This window comes from Mesoplodon mirus (assembly GCF_964341445.2).
Source record: "Mesoplodon mirus genome assembly, chromosome: 17".
Taxonomy (NCBI): Eukaryota; Metazoa; Chordata; class Mammalia; order Artiodactyla; family Ziphiidae; genus Mesoplodon; species Mesoplodon mirus.
In genome coordinates, this window is record NC_138993.1 from 65,549,026 (window position 1) to 65,568,244 (window position 19,219).

The 19,219-nt window shown below is 41.5% G+C and overlaps 1 protein-coding gene across 1 annotated transcript in view; it reads left to right on the forward strand.

Moving 5' to 3' along the window:
- The window catches only part of HS6ST3 (heparan sulfate 6-O-sulfotransferase 3), a gene marked incomplete at both ends in the record, with an annotated part of 664,060 nt that extends 645,451 nt beyond the window's left edge, over positions 1-18,609 (forward strand). The window contains one exon of the mRNA XM_082602321.1: positions 17,901-18,609. Within this exon, the coding sequence (XP_082458447.1) occupies positions 17,901-18,609 (709 nt within the window). The remainder of the gene's footprint in view (positions 1-17,900) is intronic.
- Between the last annotated feature and the right edge of the window lie 610 nt (positions 18,610-19,219).

Consider the following 19,219-nt stretch of genomic DNA (forward strand, 5'->3'; position numbering starts at 1 on the left):
TAAAATACTGCCATGTTTTAGCTTGCTTCACCTCTGTTTGTAACTTTCTCTTTCAGCTTTTTTCTCTTGGAATTGCTCATTGCCTTTCTTTTATCTTGTGGAGAGAAGAATTCTATGCCTCTTTCATCATTGTTATCCAAAATATTCAATTTAAGAATCCTGGTATTTGTGGAAAGTGAACCCCTTTTCTCTCACGTAAGTTCCTCTTGGAGATATCTGAGTTGTCATCCTCGTAGATCTTTCCCTTGCAGACATTAATGCCAGTGTCTTACAGCCCACCCTTTTTTCATGGATTCCTTTTTACTTATGTTGGGATGTTTTCTCGACTACAATTCTCTTTTTCCAGAAAATGTAGAGGAGGTAAATTTTCTGGGCATATCAATATTTTTGATTCTACACTTAATTGATAATTTGACTAGGTAGAAGATTCAGCATTTAAAATCACTTTCCCACAAGAGTTTGAAGTCACTGACCCAATGTTTCTAGCTTTCAGAATTCTGATTTAAAAAATTGTTGGCAGTTTGCTTTTTATTCCATCTTAACTCTTTTTAGGTCCCTCCTCTCTGGAAGCTTTTTGCTCTTTATCTTTAAAGTTCTAAAATTTTATCCACACTCTTTGAATTTCACAGGCTTCTTCAATTTGAAAAGTCATCTATTTTCAGGCTTAAGAAATATTCTATTTTTACTTTTATTATTTTTCCCCAGTGATTTCTTGTTTTTCTTTACTCTCTATTGGGAATCTTTTCTAAATGGGCATTAGACTTATAGAATCCATCTCCTTGTGTCTTAACTGAATTTCTCATATTTTCCACATCTTCCCCCTCCCCATCATATCTGGCAGGTTTATTCCGACTACTACTTATTCCAACATATATATGAATATAAATTAATTTCTAAGAACTCCATGTTTTGTTTCCTACTCTCCTATTCTTATTTAATGGATATGGTAACTTCTCAGGATAGTCGTAATAATATTTTTGTTTCTTAAATTGTGGATTTCTTCTAGGCAGTTATTCTGTTTATTCATTTTTTCTCAAATGTTTAATAATCCTTAATGTTCCATTCATATTTATAGATAAAAACTAGTCTTAGTATTGCAGGCAGCTAGGGAGAATTCCTCTGCCATTATGTTCATCTGTTTCTCCAATAAGTATCTCCCTTTGCATTAGTTTTCCAGGGCTGCTGTGGTTAAAGTACCACAAAACTTAAATAACAGAAATTTATTCTCTCACACCTCTGGAGGCTAGAAGTCCACAGCAAGGTGCAGGCAAGGTTGGTTCTTCTGAGGGCTTCGAGGGAGAGTCTATTCCACGCCTATCTCCTAGCTTTTGGTAGTCTCAGACATGCCTGGGCTTGTCGATGGCCATCTTCTTGTGTCTTCACATTGTCTGTCTCTGTGTCCAAATTTCTCCTCTGTATAAGGACACCAGTCATATTCGATTAGGGCCCACCCTAATGACCTCATCTTAACCTCATCCTCTACAAAGATCCAATTTCCAAATGAGTCACATTCACAAGTACTGGGAGCTAAGACTTCAGCATCTTTTAGGGGAAACAATTCAACCCATAACACCTCTCGGTGGGAGATCAGTAATGGGTTTTGTGTTGATTAGTAAAGATTGGCAGTTGGTCTGGTGAATTAAGAAAGACTAGTTGAGAAAAACTAGTCCTCCAAAGCCTCACTCCCAACCTCCCTCATCTCAGCGGATTATTTAGTCAATTAATTTCTTTAGAGAGCTGGTGGTCACATACTATTGTAACCAGATGAGAGAGGAAGGATGGCGGAGAAAGGGCTCCCTTATTTTCTCTAAAACACCCACCTTTGCTATCATAATCAATTCAGGTGTTATAACAAGATACCACATACTGGGGAGCTAAACGACAGGAATGTATATTTCTCATAGTTCTAGAGTCTGGGAAGCTCAAGGTCAGGGTGCCAGCAGATTCTGTGTGTGGTGAGGACCTTCTTCCTGGTTTGCAGACAGCTGTCTTCTGGTTTCCTCACATGGCAGAGGGAGTAAGATCTGGTCTCTTTTTCTTCTTGTGAAAACACTAATCCCAATGTGGGGCTCTACCCTTAAGACCTCATCTAAATCTAATCACCTCCCAAGGGACCCATGTCCTAATACCATCCATTACGAGTTAGGGTTTCAACATATGAATTTTGGGGGGACACAAACATGCAGCCTATAACATTTATTTGGCTTCCATTTAGAGGTGGGAAATTCCTTCTCTTCATTTGAGTTACTTTAAGCACACAGATCAAAATGTATTTCAAAGATACATATATAAACTTGACTAGATGTGCTTTGTCCAAAACCAAAATGCCCCGTGATTTGTTAAGGATCTGGATGTTTCTACCTGCTCAGTGCTTGATTCCCCCTCCTTCATAGGGTCTGCCTTAGTCCTACCTGCCCTTCTGGCAGGGCGGGACTCTGAGTCAGGACCCAGCTGAGGGCTCTTGTCTGTGCACAGTATCCTTAGACTAAACGTAAATCCCAGGTCATGGCCAGAATGCTTTAACAAGGGTTGTCCCACTAGAAGGGCAATATTCCAAGGGTACATGAATGAGCAAAAGTATATGGGGCAGATGGGATGAATGCGGGAAAGCACAAAAGTCACTTGCAGAGTATCGAAGAGGAAACACTTAAGCGGAAGTCTGGATTAGATCTGAAAAAAAACATGATGCTTCCTAGAAGGCACCCTTTGAAATTCTCAAAAAAGAATGATTAAGGCACAGTAAGAGGGACTACTGCTATTCAAATGGAAAATTAAACTTGGGGAACCACCAGCTCTAAAAATGTAAATTAAACATCCACACAATTTGCACCAGGGTCGGGTTCCATTTGTACTGGGGGCACATGTCAAGCAGGGTAGGGTTTCATAAGAGAGAACTTCATTTTCCAAAACACCTCTCCTGAGTGCCTGAGTCAGAGGCAGAACACTGACCTTTCTGAACCAGGAGTTTACTCTATGCTAATTCTTAATTTCAGAAACGAGTGAATGTGAGAGCATGATGTATGGGTCCTCAGCCCTCCTGCTGGTGCTGAGGTCCAAGACAGCAAGCTGTCTAAAAGAAAGACCACATCCCCGCAATGCCACGGGAGCACTCCTGCCCTATGACAATAGAACGGTTAGCAATCCTTACCTTTCGTTGGGATTATTTTACCATTAGAGAAAAGGCAATCAGCAAAGAGTCATTTCATGTCAAAGCTCAGAGGGGCTTTCTGGGTTTGTACAAGGTGATTTTGATAGCTAACTAACCTGATGGAATGTTCTGGGGGTGTTTCTGTTCTGTTCCGTAGTTTCGCTGTGGTAGGGGGTGACGGGTGGTATTCTCTCTTCTGCTGGAGCTTTGGAGAAAGCTACGTTTCCAGTCTGTCCTTAATTGCTGAAACCTTCCATTCTGCCTGTGTGCAGCACTATCTATTATATATACTATACTATTCTGCCCTATCTTCTAGCTTGAACAGAAAATTAAAATCCCTTCTTTCTTCCAAGTGTCTTTTGTGGTACAGGCTGTAAACACCATCAACACCATCAAGCTCTCAGCGTGAGTTGAAAACTTCCAGAGCTAATGGCTCCAGCAACTTCCCACTGCCCCAAGAGAGGGTCACTGCATTTTAACTTCTGTGTGTCAGCCTCCATGGCTGTTTTGGGGGTGCGTGATGTGGCAGATGGAGACAGAATAGCCTTTAAAATCCATTGGAGGTCAATGTATTCCATTATATACATAGTGCTTCAAATTCAGTTTTAACCTTTGATGAGATTTGCAGTGTTGGAAATTTTTATGCTAGAGCAGACACAGGAAATCACAGGTGCAACTCATTTTGGTTTTGACTTACGATCACTGCGGGGCACCTAGAATTTTTATAAGAAAGTCTCTCTTTAACTTGAGTGTAAAGTGTCAGAAGTCAATAGCTTGTCTCTGTAATGTACATTAATAGGTAATATTGATTTGTGGAAATTAATTACTAGGAAAACAGCTCTTGCACTTACCTTGTACGTACCTTGTGCTTGGAACGATTTGAGGGCCCCCTTGTGGCTACCATAAACCTAACCTGAAAACAGCTGAAAAGCTTTGAGCTGGTTTTTTGTTGCCGTTTTGTTTTTGTTCATTTTTTCCCCTTTCTTCTCGGTTACATTTGTTTGCTTGCTTTAGGGTTTTGAATGTTTTTAATTTTAGATTAACATCAGCATAGTCCACATCATTTCAATGGAGGACTCAGAGATGGTAGCTGGTGTCAATTTTAAAAGGACAGGCTACTTCTCTTTTATGATTATTAAACTTAGATTCTTATCACCAAGAGAAATAATAAATGCAGAGGGGACATGTTTGGGAAAGTTCACAAAACAAGGGAATTGCAGCTGCATTATTCCATTTCTTAAGAGATGCCTCCTCTTTATTTTTAATCCAGGTATTGATTGCCCAAAGGTAGATGCCATCTCTAGCACAGCCCCAAGCTACATTATTTTGAACATCTTAAAGCTTATTGTCTCTGGTTTACATATAGCAGAGGAAAGTGGGAAAATAAGTATCCTTGTTTGAGTGTTTTAAAATCTCTATGAATACGGAAAGCTATTATTTCTCTGATGCTTCAATCACGCCTCAAGAAAAATATTTGCAACTTCAGGTCACTGTACTCCACACTTGAATTGATGAAGGGAACACCCAAGGCAAAGTTCAGACACAACTGATTGATTTTTTTTCTGAGAGATTTAAACTATTGTGCATATATTTTTCTAAATTTCTGTCATTGCATTATTAATTAGGCAGAATTACAGCTGTGCTTCGGAACCCACTGCAGCTGAAAGATGTCATTGAGTGTCCATGTGGTAAGCTGGGCTTCTGGAAGGAACTCAAGCTCTTATTGTGAATAAGTGGATTTTGGAGAGAACCTGATTAGGGCTCCGAGTTACTTCCAGCATAATTTGGTTTCTCCTAGATTAGTTTGTGGAGTGACATTGGCATCTGGTCACAGATGAATCACTAGCCCTGCCTTTTATTCCTACCACCAAGGAAAATGTCATGCATGTGAGCTTAGGAAGAAAAAGAAAAGGAAAAAGGAAAGAGAAAACCTCTGGTGTTTGGGCCTCGATAGAACCTATGAAAGTTAAAGATGGTGTCTAGTCTGTTTCCCCTTCAATGCACAGGTGTAATTAGCACAAACTGCAGTTACATGGCTTGGTAGGAGAGAAAAAGAAGACTGTGGTGTGCAGGTAACACTGGCCAAGAAATCACTTTATTCTTAAGGAACTGAAGAAAATTTCAAGCTCTAACACCATCTTTCTTGATCTTTTGGGCAAGATCCTTTAAGAATATGCATAGGGCTTCCCTGGTGGCGCAGTGGTTGAGAGTCCGCCTGCCGATACGGGGGACACGGGTTCGTGCCCCGGTCCGGGAAGATCCCACATGCTGCGGAGCGGCTGGGCCCGTGAGCCATGGCCGCTGAGCCTGCGCGTCCGGAGCCTGTGCTCTGCAACGGGAGAGGCCACAACAGTGAGAGGCCCACGTACCGCAAAAAAAAATAATAATAAATAAAGAAAGAATATGCATAAATCTACAAGGATTGCATCAAGAGGACCCAGGTTCCATCTAAATAAGCTCCTACAGGCCAAAAATTAGATAATTTGAACATCATTAGGGATAATGACTGCAATGAATTGAAACTCATCCTATATGTTTAGATGCATGAGCTCGTAATGATATAAAAACAAACAAGCAAACAAACATCAACAAAAACCCCTTTGGAGGATTCTAGGAAAGCAAATTGTTATTTTGAAAACCAGTAAATAGAATGAGTCAAGCATTCATCTACCTTGGAGTATCAGATAGTTGATAGGGGGAAGTTTGTCTTCATAGAAGCATGGCAGCTGATAACTAAAGAAGCAAGGATGGTATTAGACTGTCACCATCTTGCAGTCCTCTAACAAATGATCACCAATGGCTATGGCACCACAAAAGGACAAACCACCAGATATTCGTGCTCCAGATTGAAGTCCACAGCACTGCCTCTGTAGAAACAAGAGCTTGTTATTTCAGAATGATTATTTTCCACAACTTTAAACACTACCTGAAGGTGTATCCATATCCTGGCATTTCTGGCTATTTCTTCTGGGTCTCCCTTTTCGGTGGATTTCAAGGAGAAAATGAGCTAATGTACAAACCAGTGAAACCCCAAATGTAGAATAATGAGCTAAGGACATGTTTTCTTTCTAACTCTTAACTACATTTGGGCAAAATAAGACGACTCCACAGTCAGCTCTTGAGGTCAGGCTGTGTCTTGTAAACCATTATACCCCAAGAATCTAACATAGCGTTTGGCATCAAATACGTAATCAACAGATATTTTTAGATAAACAAATAAACTAGTCTGGTAGCTGAAGAAGAAAAAGAAAAGTCTCAGCTTCACTAGTTGTTTGATCTCAGGAATATCCTTTCATATCTGTGAGCATCAGTGCCTTCATCTGTGAATTCTGCCTCTGATATGATGTTGTACTGAGAACCAAGTGAAATAATGGATGAGGAAAGTGTTTTGAAACCCATAAGTACATTATACAAATAGAAAAGCACTATCAGCTGTTTTTTTAATTATTCACACAGCTTGTTTAATATTTAAAATTTCACTGTATTGGGTAGTTTCTGAGGCTCTGACATTCATGGAGAAAGGGAAATCTTTGAAGTGGAGGGTGTGCACTGTCTTGAGGGTCTGCTTCTCAGCTACTGCTGGACTCTTTATGGTCATTAGTTTAGTCATTATCTCCCACAACCCTATGAAGTAAGCATTTATACCCTGGCTGTTTAGATGAGGAAACTTAAGGCTCCCAGAGGTCATATAAGCTAACCAACTCACACCAAATGTGAGATGGACCTGACATTGAAACCCAGATCTTTCTAACTTTAAACTTACTTTCTTTCCACAGCACCTTAGGTGATGTTCCCAACATGTCTGAAGTTTTGTGCTCATGCTCCATTCGAATGGTAGAGCTTGACTTGCATTTTCCTTGAATCTTCTCTTCCTGAATAAAGGCATCAGAATAGCCAACTTCAGGATCCAGTAACCTTTCTGGGACACACTTCTGAGTCTTTGTAGCATTGTGTTTAAAAAGACCTATTTTAAAACCAGAAACAGAATTATGGCATTGTGCGAGGTCTGGCTTTATCTGAATTCCCTTGCATCGCTATTTCTAACCACCCTTTGTTGTCCTGATATGACTACAGCGTTTGGCTTCCAGGTTACTTGGGAGTGTTAAAAACGCATGGAACTGCAGTAATTCCCACTTGTCTCTAACACTGTTTCCTCAAGTGTGGATTTGTTATGTAGTTGTGAGGGAGCTCAGGAAAACTGTGTTTAGGACTTTTTCCAAGTTCTAAGTGTCTAAGAGAGCCTCTGACCCTGAGAGGGGACAGGTGCCCCTGCCGCCCCAGCCCCTGCAACGTGCTGCCTCACCCCCACCGACCCACAGGCAAACACAAATCCCTCACCCTGACGTGCTTATTTTGCTTCTGGAGCTTTGACTTCAACAAAAGCCTGGACCACTGCAGCAGTAAGTCGCACAGTATCTCTAAGACAGCCTGCCACTTACAAGATGATGGAAGAGACTGTGGGAACTCTCATCACTTTGTGAAATTTCAGATATCCTCTAAAAGCCTATGTAACTCAAAGGGTTATTTTGATGACCAAATTGATTAGTGGGAGTACTTAGAACTGTACTTGGACATAATATGCACTCAGTCAATGTTAGCCATTATTATTATTGCTATTAGTACCAATTTTTCTTTCAATAAATACACTGAATTTAAAAATTTCAATTTTTGTTTTAATAACTAAAGCATTTAGAACTGTACTTGGACACAGTATGTACTCAATAAATGTTAGCCATTATTATTATCGCTATTAATATCCATTTTTCTTGCACATGGAACTTTCCATATTTTAAGTTAGCTTGCTTTGAATCATTGCTTGGGGATGACCTTCAAGGCATTCTTTCTTTGAGAACTGGCAAGGGATGGAATCAGGTGGGGAATCTCTTAAGTATTTTGTTGACTATGCTAAAACGATTGCCCAGTCCTGACAGCAGAATCTAGGAAAATCCTAACACAAAAGAATCTTTCATGGAAGAATATGGCAAAATCTGGACACAGAAGATTTATTTTTCAGTTTTGTGATGTTTTAGGAAAACCTGTATCAAAGCTGTCAGGTATAAGCCTCAATATCAAAACATGTGCCTTGTCCTTGAATACCCTGATGATTGACTTCTTTTCCTTTCCAACTTGGCTACTACAAAACAATGGCAATGAAGACACCTCCTCGCTTCTATCCTGTGATTCTCACATTCCCGAAAAGCAGCGCCTGAGAAATTAGCTAAAGAGTGAGCACGACTGAACACGCATGGCCTAATAACACAATCTGAGTGTACAATCTGGTGTTCTGCTTTGCCTGGCTGGGAGTAGAACTGTGAGTGAGATTGAATTGGGCCTTATCTCACTCTGGGGCGGCTCCAGGCTTCAGGTGGATGCCCGCATGCATAAACCATAGCTTTGCAGAGCAGAGCGCCTGGAAACGTCCTCGTGCCCAAGTCCCAGCGCGGCAACGCAAAGCAGGGCGCCTCTGAACCAAATAATCACAGAAGTCCCTGAATAATGCATGAGAGCAGGACCCTCCCTGGCACATTTGAAACTGTACTGGGAGGAACTGTACTCAGCAAGCTAGCAGAAACATGTCCCTGGAGCATGCACTGCCTGAAATTTATTCGTGTAGCAGCCGCTTGGGGGAAACTGAAAGCAAACATGACAACCACCCGAAAATCATGGCATTTTTGTGAGTCTGAGGCCCCTAGGATTTGTGTCAATATTAAGAAGCAATGTGACAAGATTTAAAATATTATCTTATTGATAAATACTACTTCTTCCTCTGGGGAATTTGGGGGGTGGACTGACCCTCGTGGAGAAATGACCAGTATCGTCCAGAAACCTCTATTTCTTGCTTTTGTTTGGTTGGTTTAGTAACATGGGCAGCTTCCCATTATTAAAGTTAGCTGATACCTAGACTTGCAGAAAAGCTCCATCTCAAGAGGCTGTTTCTGTGAGGACCGGCCCTGAATATAATCAGGTGAGGCACTTCCCTCTTTCTGATCTAGATGTCGGCTTTAATATAGCTGCAGTGTTGATGAGTGGGATTTGATTCCACAAATGTTTATCCTCTAATTTGATATTCCAGCTACTCATTAAGTGTAAAATAAACAAATCTTTTAGGAAGTATGTTTCCTCGCCACGATGTCACAAACCCCTCCTGGCTGTCCTGGAATTGTCCATCTTAGGGTCATGATCTGAACAGGGCATCTTCCTGGTCCAGCTGGGAGGAAGGAGAGCCAGGAGTCTGTTTCATGGCCTTCCCTTGACTTTCAAGTAGACTTGTTTCCTGGCACCCGAAGATGTCAAACCTCATGGAAGGTCCCTGTCCTCACCTATGCTGACCGTGGTCGGCTATATTTCGGCATTGTGATGATGAAATGAGGGCAATGCTCTTGACTCAGAAATTCTCTTCTTAGCAATTTATTCACTGCACAAATATTTATGGCTTAGGATGTTTATCAGATTATTGTTTATAGTAGCCCCCACTGCAAAAAGAATCAGCTAAATTGTCCAAAACTGGGAGATTGGTCACATCAATTCCGGGACATCCATAATTGGAATAGTATACTCTTAAGGAAGAACATTAAATAAAATGGAAAATATATCCCCTTGTATTTTTAAGTTTAAAATACATGTTAAAAATATAATGTACAGTATGATCTCAAATCTGTCAAAGAAAGAAATAGATATTTAACTGTGGTTATATCCAAGTGAAGTAATTATAAGTAATTTTCATCTTCTTTTTTTACGGTTCTGCATTGCTCATATGTTCCATAATGACAGTGTGTTGCATTTCTCACTGGGGTTTGGGGGTGGGGATTAATGATCAAAAAAAAATAAAAAAAGACCAGTTACAACCAAAGTATTCTCCCTTTAATGTTACCAGGTACACAGGGAAAAAAAGGGATGCAGAGCCCCTCCCCTCTTGAGGGAAGCACAATGGGCTTTCCTCTCCCCAATATCTTACCAACTGAAAAGTGTCAAGATCTCTGGGTAATAAGTAAGATAAAATATGCCTTAGTCAAAAGGGTCTGGCTGCTTTGTAAGTCAGTCACTGTCAGGGAGGAGGTGACGGCAGTCTGGTAGGGGACCAGGGTTTCTGGATGAAGGAAGATAAGGACATGTGAATGTTTCCATTTTCTCATCACAATGCCCGACATCCTTGGGACCAATTGCTCTGACACACACCATTGTCAGCCCCCGAAAGTTCTTTATTACAACACTTAACAATCATCGTCCCCAATTTCCCATTTGCTTAGAACATCATTCTTAAATTCCTTAATTTGTTTTCAAGGCTCGAATAAAGGGCCCTTTCATCACTCTGTCAAAGTTCAGTCTGATTGCCAAGCTCTAAGTGCCGTGATTCCCCCTATCAGATACAGAATAGTGCAGATAATACTCTACTGAGATAATGAAGAATGGGCAGCCCATAATGAGTGTGCAGCTCTAGAGAAAGTCAAGAAATTAATTCCATTCTAGGAATTTGGAAAATGACTCCTGCACACAATACAGCAGGGTGGAGGGAGAGCTAAGCTTCACTGTTTAAAAATGTGCACATCAGCTTGTGTTTAAGATGGACTGGTTGCCTGTGCCTACTCCCTGGTGAGGACCAAAGAGCTCCTTCAGATGCCCCCAAGGCCACCTTACAGTCACTCGTGGTGTTCTTTTGTGAGATGCTGAGCTTTGGCAAAACTTGATTATATGTAGAGAAAACTCATTTCAAAGACTGCAGGGCAAGAGGAAGGAGGAGGGATTATTTCCTATACATTTCACAAGGTCTAGGCTAAGGGAAATCATTAGCCTGGGCTAATTCTGTTGGCTAAGGCACCAACAGAAGTTTCCTGGGGACAATCACCACGAGAATTCCTAAAACAGTGGCTGATAAAATGTATCTATTTATTAATTCCATGAACATTGGACAACTGAACATCACGATGTACAAGGTGATGTATCATATGCTCTGGAGGCTGAAGGATGAGTAAGACATAAAGCCAGTTCAAGGGATAAGATATTCACTGGTCCCGGAATGAAGATAAAAGCATGAGCGGCACGTGTTTCAGCAGGTGGGGATGAGGGAGGGGATCCCTTCTGCCGAGGACATCCAAGGAGGCTGATGGGAGGAGTTTCTAGCTGAACTGGTTTTTAGGAATGCTTCGAACTGTGGATTGTGGAGATATTAACTGTGTCACTTGATTTTACAAGAGGTAAGCTGGTGGTGGAAGGAATATACTTATTAACCCTCCCTGTGAACCTGGCATCTTGTAGGTTCCTTCAAATATGTTCTCACTAGACAGGCATGTCATAGCCTCATGGAAGTGAATATCTTTTAATCACCACAGGCACGGTGATTCCAGGGACTTCTACGCCTTGTTTCACTGTTTTACCACCATTTTGATGCGCATACCAGCACTGCCTCTTTTACATCACAGAATTGAAAGGGAAGGATTAGATAGAAGGAAGAAGGGAATACGGAGGAGGAAAAGGTAGTTTAGAGGAAGCGGACAGTGAGGAAGAGGAACAAATGGTGAAGGTTGGGTGTGTGATAGTTCTTCAGTTCTGATTCTTTCTCATCAGTACCCACGGTTCTGGGTTCTTCCCTGCTGGTCTCTCGCCACGGCTGTCCAATGTCTCTCCTGGTCTCTGCCTACTTTTATCCATCCTAAACTCTATTGCTCCGTGAATCTTCCTAAATCAACACTTTTCCTATTTTAGCAATTCACAGGTGCATGTAGAGCCCGTGACAGTTTGGCCTCAGCCTCCTGTTCTAGCTTATGTCCCTCTTTTCATTCATTCATTTATTGACCAAACATTCAGCGAAATGCACCACATGAACTTCCTGGTCTCATTAGGCCACTCCACTCTCTGTACCTTCTGAAATATTCTCTTAAATATTCTTTGTCTACTGCTTACCTCCATGACTTGCTAATCCATGCCTCTTTTTCTAATCTACCACTTTTACACCTACAATACTTGAGTACGTTCTATTTTGTTTCTATTCTCCACATTTCCTAGAGCAGCTCCTTACATACAAGAAACCCTCAATAAGCATGTGTTAATTAAATGACTTGCTAATTAGAGAAATGAGCAATTACATAATAAACTGCTTGGTGAAATACAGGTTCTTGAAGCAGAGGGGAAGAAAACGACTAAGTTTAACATTAAAAAAACTCATTTCTTTTAATTATCTGGTGTATGAAATATTCTGCTTTTATCCAAAGTCTGTACTGACTGTCTCTCTCTCTCTCTCTCTCTCTCTCTCTCTCTCTCTATCTTTCTCTCTCTCTCTGCCTATCAACCATCACAATCGAATGATGGATGTATTAGAAGATTATATGTATTTTGATTCTTTTCACACATTTTGAACATTCAAAAATAATGTCAGATTCGTTTTTAGGGGAGAAAAGAAGGGTCTATTTATCAAAGGCAATATTAACCTTAGTCATTAAAATACACTTATCTCGTATGAAGGTCACTTCTTTTCCACGGCATCGTTTATTGAATGCCTGCAGAGAGCAGGATTTGTGGAGGTGCCACAGGACACCAGGCCTAAGGTCCAGTGGTGAAAGAGGAACTTAAAGGGTAGATGTGACCAGGACTTTCATACTCACGTTAAAAGCGCAGTAAGTGATGCAGTAAATCCTCGAGGGCAGAAAGGTCAGAGGAGATGGAGATGAGGCTTGAGCTGGGCCAGGAAAGACGAGCAGGATGCAAGTGAGTGAAGGAAAAGGCAAAGACTGAGGGAAGGCAGTCATGTCCTTGTGCTGTGTTTAGGATTTTTTTAATAGGATTAACTTACTGCAGAGCAAGAGACTGAAAAGTGTGTGTTCCGTGTATTTGTGCTTTCGTAAGCCATGATGGTCCCTATGATAATCATCAGTTAAAATAATCATTGAACTAACTGAGGTGCCCCGTCTGTCCCCTAATGCCCCTGAGTACACCAGGCTTTGCCATCATTACCCTGAGGCCACAAGAATAACAATTCTAAAGAGCTGTAATTGTTTTTCAGACATTCATAAATGAATTCGCCCAAACTCTCAATGAAGCAGGTGGCAAATGGAAGATGTGCTGGCAGCACGCTGTCCCTGAGACAGAAAAAGTTATCCCCTTTGGGATCGTTCAGGTCCAGGCAGAACAGTCCCTTAACTTGGTGGTTAGCATTTCTCCCACTTTACCAAAATCACTGGATGCCTGAGATCTCCTTGAGGACAATGTCTTAGTGACCTCGGGGTCCCCACTGCCTAGCCCCAGTGTGTGGCAAATACCAGGGGCTCAATGAATGTTTGGAGAATTACCAGGTGAGTGAATGGATGGATGAAAGGAGGAAATAATCGTTTGCTTATTAATGTTTCCAAAATCTGGGGAAAGTTTAACTGCCAGGACAAGTGTTGGAACAGATGAGACTTTGCCTCAGCTTAGGAGGTTGAGTTAAAAGGGGCCGGTGTTGATAAGAGCCTCTGCATGTGGCCACATGGCCTTTGCTTGGGAGCTGCTTGTTCTTCTTCTCTGGTCTCTGTTTTACCCCCCATTGTGCTGTTGAACAGTTAACGTTTGAAAAGGAAAGTTGCAGATTTCAGAGTATTTTTAAGAATTTTCCTTAGATTGGGATAGATTGGGAGTTTGGGATTGACATGTACACGCTGCTGTGTTCAGAATAGATCATCAACAAGGACTGTATAGCACAGGGAACTCTGTTCAATATTCTGTAATTCCGTAAATGGGAAAAGAATTGAAAAAAGAATAGACACATGTATACGTATAACTGGATCACCTTGCCGTATACCTGAAACTAACACAACACTGTTAATTAACTATAACCCAATGTAAAATAAAAATTTTTTTAATAAAATATTTTGTATTTTCTAAAAAAAAAAAAGAAAAAGAATTTTCCTTAGAAACTAAATTGGGAGTTATGGGAGCAGAAGAAAATGAGTTTCCGTTGCTTGGGAGCAGGGAAGAGAGTCACAAAACTGGAGTGAAGCTTGTACACAATGAAGGTTGGGCGTGTGGCCTGGAGGTAGACATCGTTTCATCAATGACTTTTGCAGTTTTCTGTCTGATAGGAGAGGAGCAAATGAAAGTAGAGAAAAAAATAGAGATGAGAAAAAATGCTTTTAATGAATCAAATTGTGTCTTCTTCAATAATTAGGTGTTCTTCAACCCTCTTTTTACTATTATTCTAGCTTTCTATTTTGACTGTTTTGCAAGATTGAGACAAACAAATAAAACATACATGAGAATATGTCTGACTAAAGCAACACCCAAATGCTATTAGGCACTTGGTTCCAGAACCATGGGATGGGACAACTTTGTACTTCATCAATATGAATGTTGCCCTAGTCCATTTTTGTGTCTTAATGTCAGAGTTAGTTTTCGTTACAGAACGTTTTGTTCTGACCTATTTGGCTAGTAGAACTTGCAGACATTTGGGGCTTATTTTACTCATGTAAACAGCACTCTACAACTTAGCTAGTCTTTGTTAAATGCGGTGTTCCATTGAATAAAGTTAAATTTGAAACCAAGATCATTTTAAAGTGTAAGCTAGTTTCAGTTAGCTTTGAGACCATGTGTATTCCAACGCAAAGAAAGCACAGGGAACTCTATGGCCTATTAATTTTCCCAAGTGAGACCAAAGCCTCTCAGTTTCCAGCAGCAAGTTCCAGTTAACCCTTTATGTCACAAACTGTTGTAATTCCCAGCCCTAAAATCCTCCAGCTCTTATGATTATTTTAAAAATCTGGATTGTGTCTAAATTTGAGACACACAAATGGGGTTGAGTCTTATCAATCGATAGTCATCATCTTTTTTGTTTAAATTCTCTTTTGTGTTTTCCATTTTGTCCAATTAACAAGGGAACTTACAGATTTCCCATCTGTGATCTTATCTGAGCATTCAAAAATCTGTCTGATTTAAATTATTCTGTCCTGATGTGTTTGTCATCCTTAACCCACCTAAGTTATGTTATAGCCATCATCATCATCATCACTGTGTTTATATATTTATTATGTAATTGTTTTGTGAAATAAAAATCGGTCTCTGCCTGTAGAATTGAAAAGTGAACAAGTTTCAACATAGGACCAAAGCAGGATTAATAATGACATGTCATATAATATTCAACCATGGTAATATCCACTCTGAGAAAAACTTTATTGTCAACATTTCCTTATGGAACCCAGAAATATGTCAGTCATTTTCTGCTTTCCCTACTGACCTTTTGGGAAATTTTCTTTCACTGATGGAATTGTCATTCTGTCACAGGGAAAGACAACAGAGTAATGTAAAATGATGCCTGGCAAAAGCAAGGGCTCAGGCTGGCCTTTCTGTGGCGGTTTCAGTACATTCCTCCTCTTGATTTAAAGGGAAGCAAGTGCTTAAGATTTTGAATTTTCTTTAGCACATTTCAAAACTGGCTAGACATTCAAAATAACTCAATACAGTAAATGTATTGTTTTAAATATTATAGTTCATCAATTCCTTTTTTAAAGCAGCATGAAAAAGAGTGTACCCTTAAATACCTTTTTTTTGCCATTGCTTTTACTAGTTATACATTTTTTCTTAGTTCCAGTTCAGGCTGTCAAGGGAAAACTGGTCTTCTTTTCAGAGCTTTTCAGGATCGTTTTTGTCTGCCCAGGGCACCCTGAGTGTCACTCCTGGTGATAAAGATGGGGTGGGCAGCCCATTCCATTGGCAGCTGCTCAAATGATGAGAAAGATTTTCCTTACTTGGAATCAATGTTTGCTTTCATCTAATGCCTACTGTTGTGTCTTTTTTTTTTTTTAAACATCTTTATTGGAGTATAATTGCTTTACATTGTTGTGTTCGTTTCTGCTGTATAACAAAGTGAATCAGCTATACGTACACATATATCCCCATATCCCCTCCCACTTGCATCTCCCTCCCACCCTCCCTATCCCACCCCTCTAGGTGGTCACAAAGCACCGAGCTGATCTCCCTGTGCTATGCGGCTGCTTCCCGCTAGCTATCTGTTTTACATTTGGTAGTGTATATATGTCCATGCCACTCTCTCACTTCGTCCCAGCTTACCCTTCTCCCTCCCCGTGTCCTCAAGTCCATTTTCTATGTCTGCATCTTTATTCCTGTCCTGCCCCTACGTTCTTCAGACCTTTTTTTTTTTTTTTAGATTCCATATATATGTGTTAGCATAATGAGGTATCACCTCACACCAGTCAGAATGGCCATCATCAAAAAATCTACAAACAACAAATGCTGGAGAGGGTGTGGAGAAAAGGGAACCTTCCTGCACTGTTGGTGGAAATGTAAATTGATACAGCCACTACGGAGAACAGTATGGAGGTTCCTTAAAAAACTAAAAATAGAACTACCATATGGCCCAGCAATCCCACTACTGGGCATATACCCTGAGAAAACTATAATTCGAAAAGAGTCATGTACCACAGTGTTCATTGCAGCTCTATTTACAATAGCCAGGACATGGAAACAACCTAAGTGTCCATCGACAGATGAATGGATAAAGAAGATGTGGCACATATATACAATGGAATATTACTCAGCCATAGAAAGAAACGAAATTGAGTTATTTGTAGTGAGGTGGATGGACCTAGAGTCTGTCATACAGAGTGAAGTAAGTCAGAAAGAGAAAAACAAATACCATATGCTAACACATATATACTGCTGTGTCTTTATCTGTCGACTTTTCCAAATCTCTTCTGGCCTCTTCACACCTCTCTTGCCCTTTTGAGCCAGTGGTGCCCTGATCTTTACCTGATCATTCTGAAGCTCGCCATTTATAAAATGTATCTCTTCTCAATGTTCCAATAGATTCCATTAGATGAGATGAGACCTGTGATTATAATAACCACAACACCTGACAATTAATAGGCATTCAATAAATATTAGTTACATTTTTGTTTTTAAAATATCAATATGGTGCCCAGGAAAGCACAGAAGCTTTGAAATCAAATAGGCCTAAATTTTATTGCATCAAGTATTAATTTGCTCTGGGATCTTGGGCTGTATTTTTCACCTTTCCCAGTCTCTGTCTTCTCAACTTTAAAAAAAAAAAAGTCATGATAAAACCCATTTTACAAAGTTATGTTGAAGGTTATCTGTGCCAGTATCCATAAAGTACCTAGCCCAGTTTCTAGCACACAGTAAGTGCTCAGTAAATATTAGTCTCCAAACACAACACATCCTTCCCCTACCCCACCCACCTCTTAACCCAGACCACCGCTGTGAACAGGAAAGATTAAGGAGACCTGGCTTCCAGCTTTGCTCTATCTAGTCACATGACTTTGGGTAAATCACTCTAACCCCCTTGCACTGTTTCCCTATCAAATAGTCCCCCGTGTCTACTACAAAAGTTCCTTTTAAGGATCAAATAAAATATCAGATGGGTGATAACGTTCGATAAACATGGCGTGCTCCCTTAATGTAAGGTTTTGTTATTGCTGGTAGTGATTGAACAGTGAATGATTGCTGAATGAATTATTATTATTTTTTTAATGAATTATTGCTGATCGATTCCCCCAACCCCTCCCCTCCCCACCCTGGAGCAGAAAGAAAAAACCCAGCAAATAGTACTGAAAGCCGATTCATGCGTGTTTGTATTATAGAAACACGCACATAGGGGAACATGGCCCAACAGGTGCAAATCCAGGCAGATATTCTCACGTGACCATCTGTCAGAAAAACCCATTGAGTCAATGCTGATACAGACGCTGCAGAGGCGCGGGGTCCCAGGGTTATAGTTACGGCGGACTGACGCTCTTCGTCTAATCTCTTCCAGGAATTTCTATTACATCACCATGTTGCGGGATCCGGTGTCCCGGTACCTGAGCGAGTGGAAACACGTGCAGAGAGGGGCCACGTGGAAAACCTCCCTCCACGTGTGCGATGGGAGGAGCCCCACCCCCGATGAGCTGCCTACCTGCTACCCCGGGGACGACTGGTCTGGGGTCAGCCTACGGGAGTTCATGGATTGCACCTACAACCTGGCTAACAACCGCCAGGTGCGCATGCTTGCCGACCTCAGCCTGGTGGGCTGCTACAACTTGACTTTCATGAACGAGAGCGAGAGGAACGCCATCCTGCTGCAGAGCGCCAAGAGCAACCTGAAGAACATGGCTTTCTTCGGGCTCACGGAGTTCCAGCGGAAGACGCAATTTCTCTTTGAGAGGACATTCAACCTCAAGTTCATCTCCCCCTTCACGCAGTTCAACGTCACGCGGGCTTCCAACGTGGACATCAACGAGGGCGCCCGCCAGCGCATCGAGGAGCTCAACTTCTTGGACGTGCAGCTGTACGCGTACGCGAAGGACCTCTTCCAGCAGCGCTACCACCGTACCAAGCAGCTGGAGCGCCAGAGGGACCGGCCAAGGAGGCGCGGGGAGCGGAGGCTGCAGCGGGAGCACAGGGGCCGCCGGTGGCCCAGACAGGACGGGAACCCAGAGGGGGCAGTCACGGAGGACTACAACAGCCAGGTGGTGAGATGGTGACCCCCTGCCCTCCCCTCCCCTCCACGGGAGGAGGAGGATGAGCGGGGGCACTGCCGTACCTTGGAGAATGCGGGACCACGCTGAGGACGTCTGGCTGGATGTAGGTGGCTTGACTGGGGCCCCTGCTTCCTCTTTGTCTTCACCTTTATCCAGCTGGAGATGATCCGTCTTCTTCTTTTTCTCCTGACATTTTTCAGTCTGTGATATTAAGTAGGGTAGGAACTCATCCAATAATAGACCACTTTATAAGGTCAAGGGGAGAAGCACCAAAAAAAGAAAGAGTCCTTGGGATCTTTTTTTCTGCGGCGGCATAGGTTATAGTTTGGGCAACTGGAATCCACCAAGGCACATGTGAAAAGCCAAACTATGGCTTGGAGGTTCTGCTGAAACTGATCTGTTCATACTGCCTCTTTCATGGAAATACTGCTGTTTAAAGAGAGAGGAAGAGAAGGATTTTTCAGCCTTTAGATGAGGTTTAACGCCAACTCTCTCTTCGCTCTTGGCTGTCATCTTTGAACTCTATTTGAATGTGGGTTAAATCATAAGTAGTGTAAACATGTTTTGTTGTTACGGCTGTTTTTCAACAAGGTTCCCCTGCTACTGACCATCA